This window comes from Nycticebus coucang, chromosome 8 (genome assembly GCF_027406575.1).
Source record: "Nycticebus coucang isolate mNycCou1 chromosome 8, mNycCou1.pri, whole genome shotgun sequence".
Classification (NCBI taxonomy): Eukaryota; Metazoa; Chordata; class Mammalia; order Primates; family Lorisidae; genus Nycticebus; species Nycticebus coucang.
In genome coordinates this window covers 37,239,543-37,251,877 of record NC_069787.1, presented here as the reverse complement: position 1 = coordinate 37,251,877, position 12,335 = coordinate 37,239,543, and the positions used below count along the sequence as shown (strand labels likewise).

The 12,335-nt window shown below is 42.8% G+C and overlaps 1 protein-coding gene across 4 annotated transcripts in view; it reads left to right on the top strand.

Annotated features, from left to right (window-relative positions):
- Positions 1–12,335, top strand: part of PTPRG (protein tyrosine phosphatase receptor type G) — a 773,199-nt gene that overhangs the window by 588,808 nt on the left and 172,056 nt on the right. For all 4 annotated transcript variants that reach the window (XM_053598712.1, XM_053598711.1, XM_053598714.1 and 1 more), the window contains one exon: positions 11,580–11,646. In XM_053598712.1, coding sequence (XP_053454687.1) covers positions 11,580–11,646 — 67 coding nt within the window. The remainder of the gene's footprint in view (positions 1–11,579; positions 11,647–12,335) is intronic.

The following is a 12,335-nucleotide window of genomic DNA, read 5'->3' as shown; positions in this document are numbered from 1 at the left end:
AGTCAGGCAGTAGACAGCATCTTTCCCGATGGCTCTCATTTGCTGACCTCTGTCACACCATGTCAGCAATGGAACTGTGATTTGAACCAAGGCAGTGGGACTTGGAAGATTATATATTAAACCATAGGAGCAAATTCTGATCCAGAAAAGGGGGGGAAAGACTGAAAACTTGCTTTGGTAGCTTTTGTTAGTAACTATTATTTTTAAAATTGTGTCTTTTTTGCTTTCTGCTTTTCCCTTCAAAAAGTCCGTACCACTTTTTAGTTATGGGTTGAAACAATAGAAACCAAATAAACAATATAAAACCAAAGCCCACCATAGTGTAATAATGCCCTGATCTGTATACTGCGGAGATTGATGTGTGTGTCATACACTTCTTTTCATCATTTCTCCAGAGGTGTGCATCTTTGTCCATTTGCCCAGATTGGTTAAGTCACTTACCTCAGGCCACACAGCTAATATATATATATATACCCAGGACTTCAATCAAATTCTTTGGCTATAACTCCCAGAGTTTTCTCAACTCTGTAGTTACCCTAGCTAGTTTTCTTTTCACCTTTCCCTCTCATTTCCTTCTTCTTCACCTCTATCTGCAGTTCTTTCCATAAAGCAAACATTTGTTAGCTCCAGTTCTATGTTGGCAACAAGATGCAGCTGGGAATATGAACTCAGACTAAATGAAGTATAAACCCTTCCCTCAGAGAGCCTTCAGTCCAGTCAGGGAAGCAGATATTTAAGCAGGTAACTGCAGCAAGGTGTAGTAAGGGCTAGGATAGGATAGGATGTGTTGTAGGTAACAGACTCCCGCCCATGTGAAGACCTCTAACCCGCTCAAACTTGTAGGACTCTCCAGGCTACCAAGCAGCTGGGCTACACTCAGCTTCAGAAATTGACACGATGAGGTCGGTGCTGGGAAAGAATGAAACAGGATACTGAGTTAGCAAACATTTGTGATGGGCCAGGGAAGGCTTCTGTTAGGCGTCCTGCTAAGCGGAAGCACTTGTTTTCATTGTTTTTATCAACCCTGTGAGATTTGTTACAGGTGAGGAAACTGAGGCACAACTAGATTGTAATTAGTTTCCCATGACTGAACAGCTGCTACATAGGGGTGGGGAGAGTGAACCTGGGTCTACCAGCTGGTTTCACAAACCCTGCACTTAACCACTGTATAGGTCTTACATACTAAAGTTTCTGAGCTAATTGGGCTGCAAGCTGTGGCTCACTTCTCTAATCCTAGAACTCTGGGAGGCTGAGGCAGGAGGATTGCTTGAGCTTAGGAGTTCAAGACCAGTTGGAGCAAGAGTGAGACCCCAGTCTCTACTAAAAATAGAAAAACTGAGGCAAGAGGATTGCTTGAGTCTAAGAATTTGAGATTGCTATGTTGATGGTGTGGCACTCTACCTGGGGGACAGAGTGAGACTCTGTCTCAAAAAAAGAAAGGAGAAAGATAATTGCAAGCAACTACAGGCGATCAGGAGATCCATCTGTGTTGTTTTCTAAGGAGTTATTTATTCCCAGGTTATTGTCAGTGGCAGTTTTCACAAGATAAGCCTCTTTCTGGCTAAATGTTACCTACACTCCCCACAAGGACCATTTTTTTTCCCAGCTGAATTGCTGAAGGAATTGAAAGATCCCAAGCACTGTTGCTTAAATAAGTCGTCTACACGCTTTATGAAGAAACCATATCGTTTCCTGAAGAAGAGAGAGTTGGCCCAGGGAGGCAATGATTGCTGGGAACAAACTTTCTGGCTTTCCATTCTGCTCTGCTGCAAATGGCACATTCTATCAATCAAGGCCTGCTGCAAAGGAGTTTGTCTGTCCTTGTTGCAATTTAATTTTACTCTCTGTTGAACTCAGGTGTATTTTAAATACAAAGCCAAACTGTTCAGTTAGCATTAATCTATGTTTTCTTGAGATGGGCCGGACTTTGTTTAGACTACTTACTAGAAATGAATTCTCCTAATTTGTGGATTTAAAGATGTTTGTCCTCTTAAATAAGCTATTTGTCCCCAATCCCCCAACATTGCTTAACTAAGGCTTTTAAATCAGGGGCTCTGGCAGCTTTAACTATAGCCTCCTGAAAGCAGTTTTCATTGGATGAGTTACCAGGTTCATTTCAGAGGACGGTGGCAGGGAGCTTAAGTCTCTTGTACAGTCTCAGACACCAAACCCCTTACATGAGCACATGGTTTGGGATAGGAAATGGCCTAAGGGGTACTCCTTAAGGGAGTGAAAATTGATACTTAATCAAACTTCAGAGGCTGCATTATGGAAGCAATCATTTAGAGATCTAATTAAAAATATCCTCTCATGAAAAAAAAAAAAAGCATTGGAATGTGTACGCCAACAGAATATACTGTTTATTAAGATTTACAGCACTTAACTTGTTTGCTGTGAATCTAAATCAGTAATTGCCCACATCACCGTATTACGCCCTGTACCTTGTCCAGGGATATTGTGGTTTTCTATGTTTAAACTTAAAAGCTACCAGAAACTCTTTGTCTCAGAATTATTCCATTTGGGGTTTGCTCGTTGTTTTTCTCAAGTTTTGCTGGTTGGAATTTGGATTCTAAACATACAGCTTCCTTCCATAGCTGTGAGGTAACAGGGCAGGGGAGGTACATCAGGGGCCAAGAAGTTATCTAGAAGGATGGGAACTGCCTTTGAGAGCTAATATACCAGAGTATATTAGAAATGAAGACGCATGAATTCAGAAACCAGGGCCCTCATCCTCTCTGTGGGGGATGTGGGAGCTAGAATTAGATGTTCAACTATGTGAGGGGACAGCACTGTGATCTGTCCAATGGCACGTCTTATTCCAGTACCCAGTTCTTGGCACAGGGTTATGTATTGCCATGTAACAAATGGCTACAAACTGAGCAGCTTAAAACAACACATGTATGAATATCTCAGTTTCTGTGGGTCCTCTGATTTCAGGGCCTCTCACAGGCTGCTATAAAGATGTCAGCTGGGGAACGATTCACTTCCAAGCTCACGTGGGTTGTTGGTAGAATTCAGTTCTTCAAAGGCTGTTGGCCTGAGGTCACCTTCAGTCCCTTGTCATGTGGGCTTCCCCAGGGTATGCAAGCTGAGGGGCAGAAATGAAGTCTGCCTACAAGGTGGAGGTTAGGATCTTCTGTGACATAGTCATAGAAGTGAAGTGATGTCCCATTGCCTTTGCCTCATAGGCCACTAGATGCAGCTCACCCTCCAGGGGAGATTACATAAGGGCCTTCATAGCTGGAGTTGGGGATCATTGGGAATCACCACAGTCAGCCTAAAGAGCTGGGTGCTTCTAATGGAGGCACCATACCATTTTTCTCTACCTTTTCTTTATACAACTCTAAAAGGGTGTTTAAGGTCATTCAGATCTTTTTAATATTTTATATATGATACCGACATGATATTTGCAGTCTTCCCCATATCCCCAGTAATGCAAAATGACAATCTTTTACCTACTCCTAAGGAGGAATTTTTTTAGCAGAAAGATCAACCTGGCAACCCCTTTGATCCAATATACCTTGTCTCTTGTATTTTTCTTGCTACATACATGGCAGGGATTTAAAGCAGTCCCCACTCAATGCTCCCTGGATTTTGAGTCTTTTGTAAATGGAGTGCCCCAGCAGCTTTTTGCTTCGAGGGAATGAAAAAACAAGGGTGAGAGTTCATATCTAATGTGTTTTGGTTGAAGTCACCTGCTATGTGTGAAAACAGTCGGCTCTGCTTTCTCCACCAAGCCTTTGATATTGTTGGGGCTTTTCAGTGCATGGCTAGATTATTAACAAGGGAGAGTCCAGCAAGGGAGAAACTTACAGGAAAGTCACCCGACTGAAAATAAGCTTCTGTTGCCCCAGGCTTCCCCAGATCTCACACTTTTTTTATTTTTTTAATTCAAAGGTCATGACAGTGTCTGTGTGAAATGGTTTGCATTGTAGCTTAGGACCCCTCTAAGTGGTTAGGTTGGAATTTCTCTTTTGCTTCTTTCCTGTTAAGGAACAACCTGCACTTGGAGAAGACTGGCAGGGGTGGGGCCGGCAGGTTCTAGGACCCGTTCTTGAACTGCTGTAAAGGTTGCCCCACTGCATTCTTGGCTGTGAGACACAATGCATTTTTTTTTTTTTTTTTTTTCTCTTTTGGCCGGGGCTGGTTTGAACCCGCCACCTCTGGCATATGGGACCGGCGCCCTACTCCTTGAGCCACAGGTGCCGCCCGACACAATGCATTTTTAAAAAGGCAAAGAAGGGTGAAAATCACCATGTGGCCCCTCTGGGAATACCGTTGGCCAGGAAAGCCCAGCCTGCCTACTTCCTCCCACTCTCCTGCTTTGACTTTGAAATGGAGTGTTGGGTTGAGTCTAACACCAGAGGAAATGGAATTTGTATACCCAGCCCATTGACAACAGACAAGCCAGCTGCTGGCAAGACCTGCCATGGTACAGATTTGCTCTGGCCTCCATCACCCCTCGGGGGCTGCTTTTCCGGGTAATGCACTCCTCCAGGCCAAGTCTGATGGTTAGATGGTAAATACTGTGGTGGCCTCGGCGGGTAGGGGCAGACGGACAGAGAATGATCAGTTTAAGTCAACCAAGAGCACAAAATTCATTTCTTTGGTGGCCTTCTCTGGCCATGAATTTTGATTCTCTGGAGATGAATAATAAATAACCTGTGAATTGACTAGTTTCCATTAATATTATGAATTAACAGTAAGTAAGCCATGTCAGTGCTTAAGCTTCATGGGGTGGGGGGTGGGGGTGTGAATCCTATTAGCATTTATAATTGTGTTTTCTTTTCTTATTAATCCCTTCCCGGGGCTGAGGAATTAAGAGTTTTTCTCTGTGCTGATGGAAACCAGTCCCAGGAGTCTGTCCCTGTCAAGTGCTAGAAAATAGATGGGGATACAGGGCATACCCTTCCCTTTGGACAAGGGCTCTTCTGTGAGAAGACTTGGTGATGTTTGGCATATCTATTAGATTAGGCTTAATGTGTGATCTTAGAATTTTAGTGGTCAGATTTAAAGTAACCTAACCAGGAATCCACACTTCATTATTTTCCTTTAGCTGAATTTCACAAAAAGTCCTGTAGCTTTGCAGAGCTCCTTTTCCCCTTTCCACGCCTCACTCTGCATCGTCTGACTTCATTCCATGGCAGTTTGTGATACTAAATGCACCAGCACCAGCACCTCTGATTCTGCTCTTTAGAATCACAGTGCAGCAGTGATCGTCAAGAAAATGATCCTGGGATGTCAAAAGGGAAAGCAAAGAAATTTCTACATCAGAACAGACCATAGTCTGTACAAGAAGAAAAGTAGTATTTGTGAGTACTAAAAAAAAGATTCAGGAAAAGAAGGGTGTTTTCGGTACAGCTCAATGGTTAGTGATTTTCATGCTAGAATTGCCTTCTTGAACACAGGCATGACCCTAAATTATTAACAAGTATTTAATTTATTAATAAAGGAAGCTGGTTTGTGCTCTGTCTCTGGGTAAGGACTTCCTGAAATGCAGCATGGGACATAGGCAAGTTACAAATGGTTTGTGCCAGAAAGTTCTTGACAGCAACTTGAACCAAATTCTGGTGAATAGTAACTAAGGTATTAAAGTCAAAATGAAAAGAAGCTATAGCATCCTTGCTGCACAGCTCTTATCTAAAGAACCACGGAAGAAAAGGAAAATTTAGATGTGAAATCAGACCTCTTGAAAAGTGTTTGCCTGAAATGGCAAGTTAGCTTGTGAATACACAGTTAACTATCTGCAATTGCCCAGGTGGGTTGATCACCATCTCTGCCGTTCACAAGGGCTGTGTATACTTTCTGGTCACACGTTTGTCACTTTCTTCCACAGCCATGGTTAACCGTGTGGCCAGTCATTCTCAGCGGGCATAAATCTCTTTTCCCACAGGAGAATATTGGTTGGATGTGACATTTATGGGACTAAAAGAGCAGCTGGCGATGTCGGATTCAAGACAAGTAGGTTCTCTTGGCCATCCTATTTAGCAGATGGCCAGGACTTGATAGATTGAAATTTATTGGGCTCTAAGTCAAGGGCCAAATGGCACAGGGGGCAGCAGGCAGCACATGTCTGAATGCATTCACATGCGGTCTGGGGGGGCCTCTCCCTCCAGTCAATTGTGCTTCAAGTGGGAATAAACGCCGGCCCTCTTGTAGAGCCTGGATTATTAAGACATCTCTAGAGATTATTGATAATTTTGCTACTAATTTCATAATTGGTTGAATCCTTACGGTGGGCTGTTAATTGAATAGAACATTTTATGAAGTTTAGATTTCATCGGCATTTGGATGAATAGGGCCTACATGTCGTGGTTTTCTGTACTGTCAGTGTCTCTGCACTTGGGTTATATCTAAAGACAACGGACAAGCTTTAATTCACAGCCCTCTCTCATGTTTGTGTGCCGTCCTTTTGAAGATGACTAATGCCACGAAAGCTCCTCTGAAGTGTAAGTGCCAGGAGCTAAGTTTTGCAATGAGAGCACAAACTCTGCAGGGAAAGGGGGTGTCTGTTTCTTCTGGTCCGTTTTAAGCTCATTTGTGCAATTGCTGCCTTCTCGGTATTACAGCATAACTCCTTTGATCTTAAAGTGGAAGGAAGCAAATTTCAAGAGCCTGGAAAACTCTTCCTGTGGCTTTAAGAGGAGCAGCATATTACAAAATTGAGTGTACATCAAATAAAACATGAATTTAAATCTTTTGATATTTGAACTCAAGGGGGTATTACTTTTAGAGCCAAGTTCATTGACAAATTCAGGGATAAAATTGCTGTTGTTTGACATTCATTTAGATTTAAGTGTGTAGGTGAACTTGCTGCCCGATGTTATGTACCCTTATATTGGATGCTACTTTTGAGGTCAGCGTTGTACTTCAAGCTTTAAACTTTTAATCTTCATAACAGCCTTGTGAGATTGTATCCCCATTTCACTGATGAGGACACTGAATCTCAAAGAGTATGCCTGACTCAGAACTCTGTATTTTCCCTGTTCCTTGGCCTGCTCCACCCTGGATGGAGAATAAATGTAAACACAGGTTGCTAAAACAGCCTTCCTCACTGCTGTCATATTGTAAAGCTGCCAAAATTGTTTAGCTTCTGCACATGAATTTTTTTTAAGTGGCAAATTGATTGAAACAGTGAGTGAAAGTGATTATTTCAGTTAGGGTTATGCCTTACTGGAACAAATCCACTTAGTAGCATGCTATTTGAATCCCCACCCTGGGTTTTGGAACCAAGACACAGACTGGAGAATGAGCTCCGTATTGTACTAGGAAGTTACTCTGACCAGCCGGTAATCTCTATATTTTCTCTCCCTTTTTCTTCATCCATCTTCTCAACCCCAGCCGTATAGACCAGCAGTGAAGCCAGTGGAGCTGAGCATACAGCATGGAAGACTTCCCACTGATGGGGTTCCCTAGAATCTGGGGTCAAATATCTCAGGTCTGAGTATCAGACTCACAAATGCTATCACCAGAAGTGACCAGAAATTGAACCTGGACTAGGTTGCCTGCTTATTTTCCTTTTGCATGGCCTACAAATGTTATTGGAGTGTGTTAATTGTGGAGGATTAAGAACGCTTTCTTTGGGCTTTCATATCATCAGATAAGAATAAATGCGTTTAAAAGTTCCTATCTTGGAGGCGCCTGTGGCTCAGTGAGTAGGGCGCCGGCCCCATATGCCGAGGGTGGCGGGTTCAGGCCCAGCCCGGCCAAACTGCAACAAAAAAATAGCCGGGCGTTGTGGCGGGCACCTGTAGTCCCAGCTGCTCAGGAGGCTGAGGCAAGAGAATCGCGTAAGCCCAAGAGTTAGAGGTTGCTGTGAGCTGTGTGAGGCCACAACACTCTACTGAGGGCGGTACAGTGAGACTCTGTCTCTACAAAAAAAAAAAAAAAGTTCCTATGTTAGGGCAGCGCCTGTGGCTCAGTGGGTTGGTCGCGGGCCCCATATACCGAGGGTGGCGGGTTCAAAGCCGGCCTCAGCTATACTGCAACAAAAAATAGCCGGGCGTTGTGGTGGGCGCCTGTAGTCCCAGCTACTCTGGAGGCTAAGGCAAGAGAATTGCCTACACCCAAGAGCTGGAGGTTGCTGTGAACTGTGACACCATAGCACTCTACCAAGGGCGACAAAATGAGACTGTCTCTAAAAAAAAAAAAAAAAAAGTTCCTATTTTAGTCCATTTTCCGGTGTCGTAACAGAATAACACAAGATTGGGTAATTGATCACTAACTTATTTGGCTCATGGTTCTGAAGACTGGGGAGTGCAAGAGTGTGGCACTGGCATCTGTTGAGGGTCTTTCATAACACAGTGAATGATATCACCTGACTAAAAGAGAGCAAACTTTCAAGGGGGCCAAACTCATTTTTATCACAGATTTACTCTTGAGATATGACCAATAATCTCATGAGGGCAGAGGCCCTCAGAACTAATCACTTCTTAAAGGTCCTGCCTCTCAACACTGTAGCATTGGAGATTGTTTCCAACACATAAAATTTAAGGGGTGCATTCAAACCACAGAGATCCCCCAACTAGAAAGTATGCCCTAAGATGAGATTGAAGATCAGAGAATTTGAGGCATGGTGCCATGACAAAAGAAGAATAACACAGTTTTGGAGGAACTTATGAGTTGATCTGGTGGACAGAAAATGCTGCTGTGCCTTGTGATGCGCACTTCCACTGGGAAACCTTTAGACCAAACCATAAGCAAAGCGTAATAATCTGTATTACCTAAACAGATTATTGAGTGGGCGCCTGTAGTCCCAGCTACTTGGGTGGCTGAGGCAAGAGAATCACTGAAGCCTAAGAGTTTGAGGTTGCTGTGAGCTGTGACACCACGGCACTCTACCAAGGACAACAAGGTGAGACTGTGTCAAAAAAAATAAAAATAAATATATTATCAATCTCATAGCCCATCCCTTATCCTCTGCCTCTACACATACTTACAGAAAATCTAACAGTTAAATTTTTGCTCTATCATAAATGATCCAGTTGTAGGTTGTCTGGTCAGTTCTTCTGGTTAGGGTCAGCCCAGCTGGTCTCATGGACTACAGATGATTCAGCTGAGACTGATGGTCTTGAATATGCCATTCCACCCACCTGGTGGTTAGCAGGCTGGTGAGTCTAGATAGAGTAACCTCAGCATGTGGACACATCTCTCTGTGATCATTCTTCCTTCGGTAGGGTAATTTGGAATTCTCCACCTGGTCTCAGGTTTGCCAAGAATCCAAGGGTTTTCAGTTTCTGTCTGTATCATGTGCACTCACATTCCATTAGTCTAAGCAAGTAATGTGGACAATCCCAGTTGTAAAGGGTGGAGAAGTTCATCTATACTCTTGATGGGGCAGGGCAAAGTCAGATTGCAAAGGTACATGTGACAGGAATGGGAGGGATTTGCAGCCACTTTGTTCTGACTCCCACAGATATTAGAGTAACTATAGATAATTCAACTGGCATGAACAGGAACCAAGGACACCGACACCATCTTTTTCCCAAACTCATCTTGAATCCCTGACCTCAAGCGATCCTTTTGCCTCAGCCACCCAGAGCACTAGGATTACAGGCGTGGGCTACCACACCCAGCCAAAGAGACCATCTTTTTGCCTGTAACTTCAATTTGATATGGAATCTTTCTCCAGGCTCTTATTTTATGCTATTCTAGCTTATTTAAAAATTTGGCCACATTTACTGGTCAGATTCTCTTATGTTCTTGCGTTGTGATTCCATTTTTGACCATGTTTTTGAATTTTGATCAAATTGCTAACAGTGGTGCCAACGTATATTTCCTCAAATACAATTTTTATTTGGTGTATTCTATGGCATACATTGTCCTTTTCCAGAACGTTTCATGCTTTCACCAGTGTGTTAAACCCCTGGCTCAGGCAATTTGGAGCTACACTTATGCCAACCCCCAGAATTCCACCTTCATGATCTGATATGCTGGGTTCCCATCTACTGACTCCTTTTTTTTTTTTTTTTTTTTTTTCAGTGTAGTACCAAATTACACATGATTTTATTAGTCTAAAAACATGATGTTGTGTATATTAGTACCTGTGTTCTGAATTTAGGTGTAACTCAGGGTTCCAGACATTAGGCTATAATCACTATTAACTCACAGAACATCCAACCAGGGTTTCTCTGCATCATTGGCATCTTGGGACAGGTAATAATTACCCTTGTTGTGGGCAGTCATCCCAAATGTCAAAAGATGTTTAGCAGCAATCCTGGCCTCCATTCTACTTGATGCCAAAAGCCCTGCCTTCCCCCCAGTTGTGACAAAAATGTCACTAGACATGGAAAAATGTCCTCCTGGGAGGGCAAAATTGCCCCCAGCTGAGAACCACTGCTGTCAGCTGGCAAGGCTGAAGCAGAGGAGAGGAGAGTGGGTTATCGTCAGAGAGAACAAATGAGGAATAGCAACCCTGCAGGGAAAATGTGTAAGGGGAAGAAAGGGTGTGGAAAATGTTCAGTCACGTTGAAATTCAACCTAGCGATGGCTAGGTATTCCTCTGATAAACTTGGAAACATCAAATTGGGCCGTGCTACACAGGGAAAGTTTCATCAGTATCTCAACTTCATTATTTTAGATGTGAATTCAATGATTCCCTGTGGTTGGGGGTGGGCTGGCAGCAGGAGCTGTGCTGACCACAGATGATGGATTTTGGAAAACTCTATATTTTGTAAAAAAATTAAACATACACAAAAGTAAATTGTGTCATGATCCGTCGTACACACGTCACCCAAGGTCATAAAGGATTGATTCAAGGACAGTCTGCGGTAGCTGCACTCCACTCACTCCCTCTGCTGTTCACTCTTGGATTGTCGTAAAGCAAGTCCCAGGTATTTGGTTTCATTTACAAATTATTCTCTCTCTCTCTGAAAGTACCCCAAAGCCACAGTCATATGCTGACAAAATTTTAAATCTTCAAGAAAGAGCCAGAATGAGAACTTCTGCTGAGCAGTATCAGCAAATTAAGGGAAATAATGAGTGGGGTCAAGACCAAAGGGACTTAACTTTTGGAGCATTAAAAACCCCAGAAACAAATGAAGGTGGGAGATTCTGTTATGCATGATACCTTGCATAACACTCAGAAATGCTCCTGAGAGTATGTGACTTTTCCCAGAGGACCGGGGTCCTTACAGAGGAGAATAAGCGAGCCGGGAACTGATCCATTTCCTCAAAAGAAGGGGGAAACAGAGTCACCAGAAGGTGTGGAAATACTTGGTCAGTGATGCATTGCTCTCTGATGACTTCCAATGCCTTTTTAGCCCGTCTAGGGCCTACTTTTAATAAAACAAGAAAAAAGTCTTGCAGTTACTTTTTAAGATTTTTCTAGGACTATGGTATTTCTTTCCTGTTATAATGTATTCTGAGAAGTTTCTTTCTTTTGATTTAGACTTCCGCACTTGATTTTATGATCTCATAAATCTCCTGCATTTGGTGAGCACCCGTGGTGTATGTGAGACCTAAGCAGCTTGCTAGATAACATCTCCCCCCCACCCCCACTTCTCTTTAGAAGATTAAACTGAGGCTGTTGTGTCTGATGCCAGAATAGATTTAACCAATCATGTTTTCTTTACATGTAGGTCAGTCCAAGGGACAATTCTGCACTGGATCCTATTATCCATGGGTTGAAGGGCGTCGTACATCATGGTAAGTATGACACATACGCTTCCTTTTGCTGGAATGGGAAGGGCTCAGATCTCTACCTGAAGGAATTGGGTTATCTTGCAGAGGACAGAGGGTGACACCCATTTCTCATCCACTGATGTTGAAGGGCATTACAGCCATTATTTGATGGGTAAAGAGCACGCCCATTTATTACCTGCAAATGGGTCTGGGTGAACAGTAAGCAATTTGTTTCTCTTCAGGTACCACTTTAAATGCACAGGTTATAAATCAAAACGCCCTAAGATGTACTATCCATATGTGTTGAACTTGCCATTTGTCTCATCTCTCTCCCCAAAATATTCTTTTTTCAATTGTCTTTTCATTTATACACTTTATTATTTGTGTGTCAGATTTAGGGGAAAGGTTTAAATAACCACGACAAATTATAAAAAACTTTACAGAATGCAAGCAAGCATCACGCAGCTACTAGAATGGAAAAGGTTAGGCTGCTATTCTTTGCAGCAGACCTGTTATCCTCAGGCATAAAACTGGGAGAGAAAGTAAGATAAATGGGTTCTGTCTTTTCCAACTGGTTTTTATTGGAAGAATTTCCCTGCAACTTCATTATCGGCACTGCATCATTACCTTTGACATCAGGATCCTCTAATTTCAAAGGTACCCTTGTCTCAGTGAGGTGTGGAGTCTAGATGTAAAGCAATGATTTGCAAAGT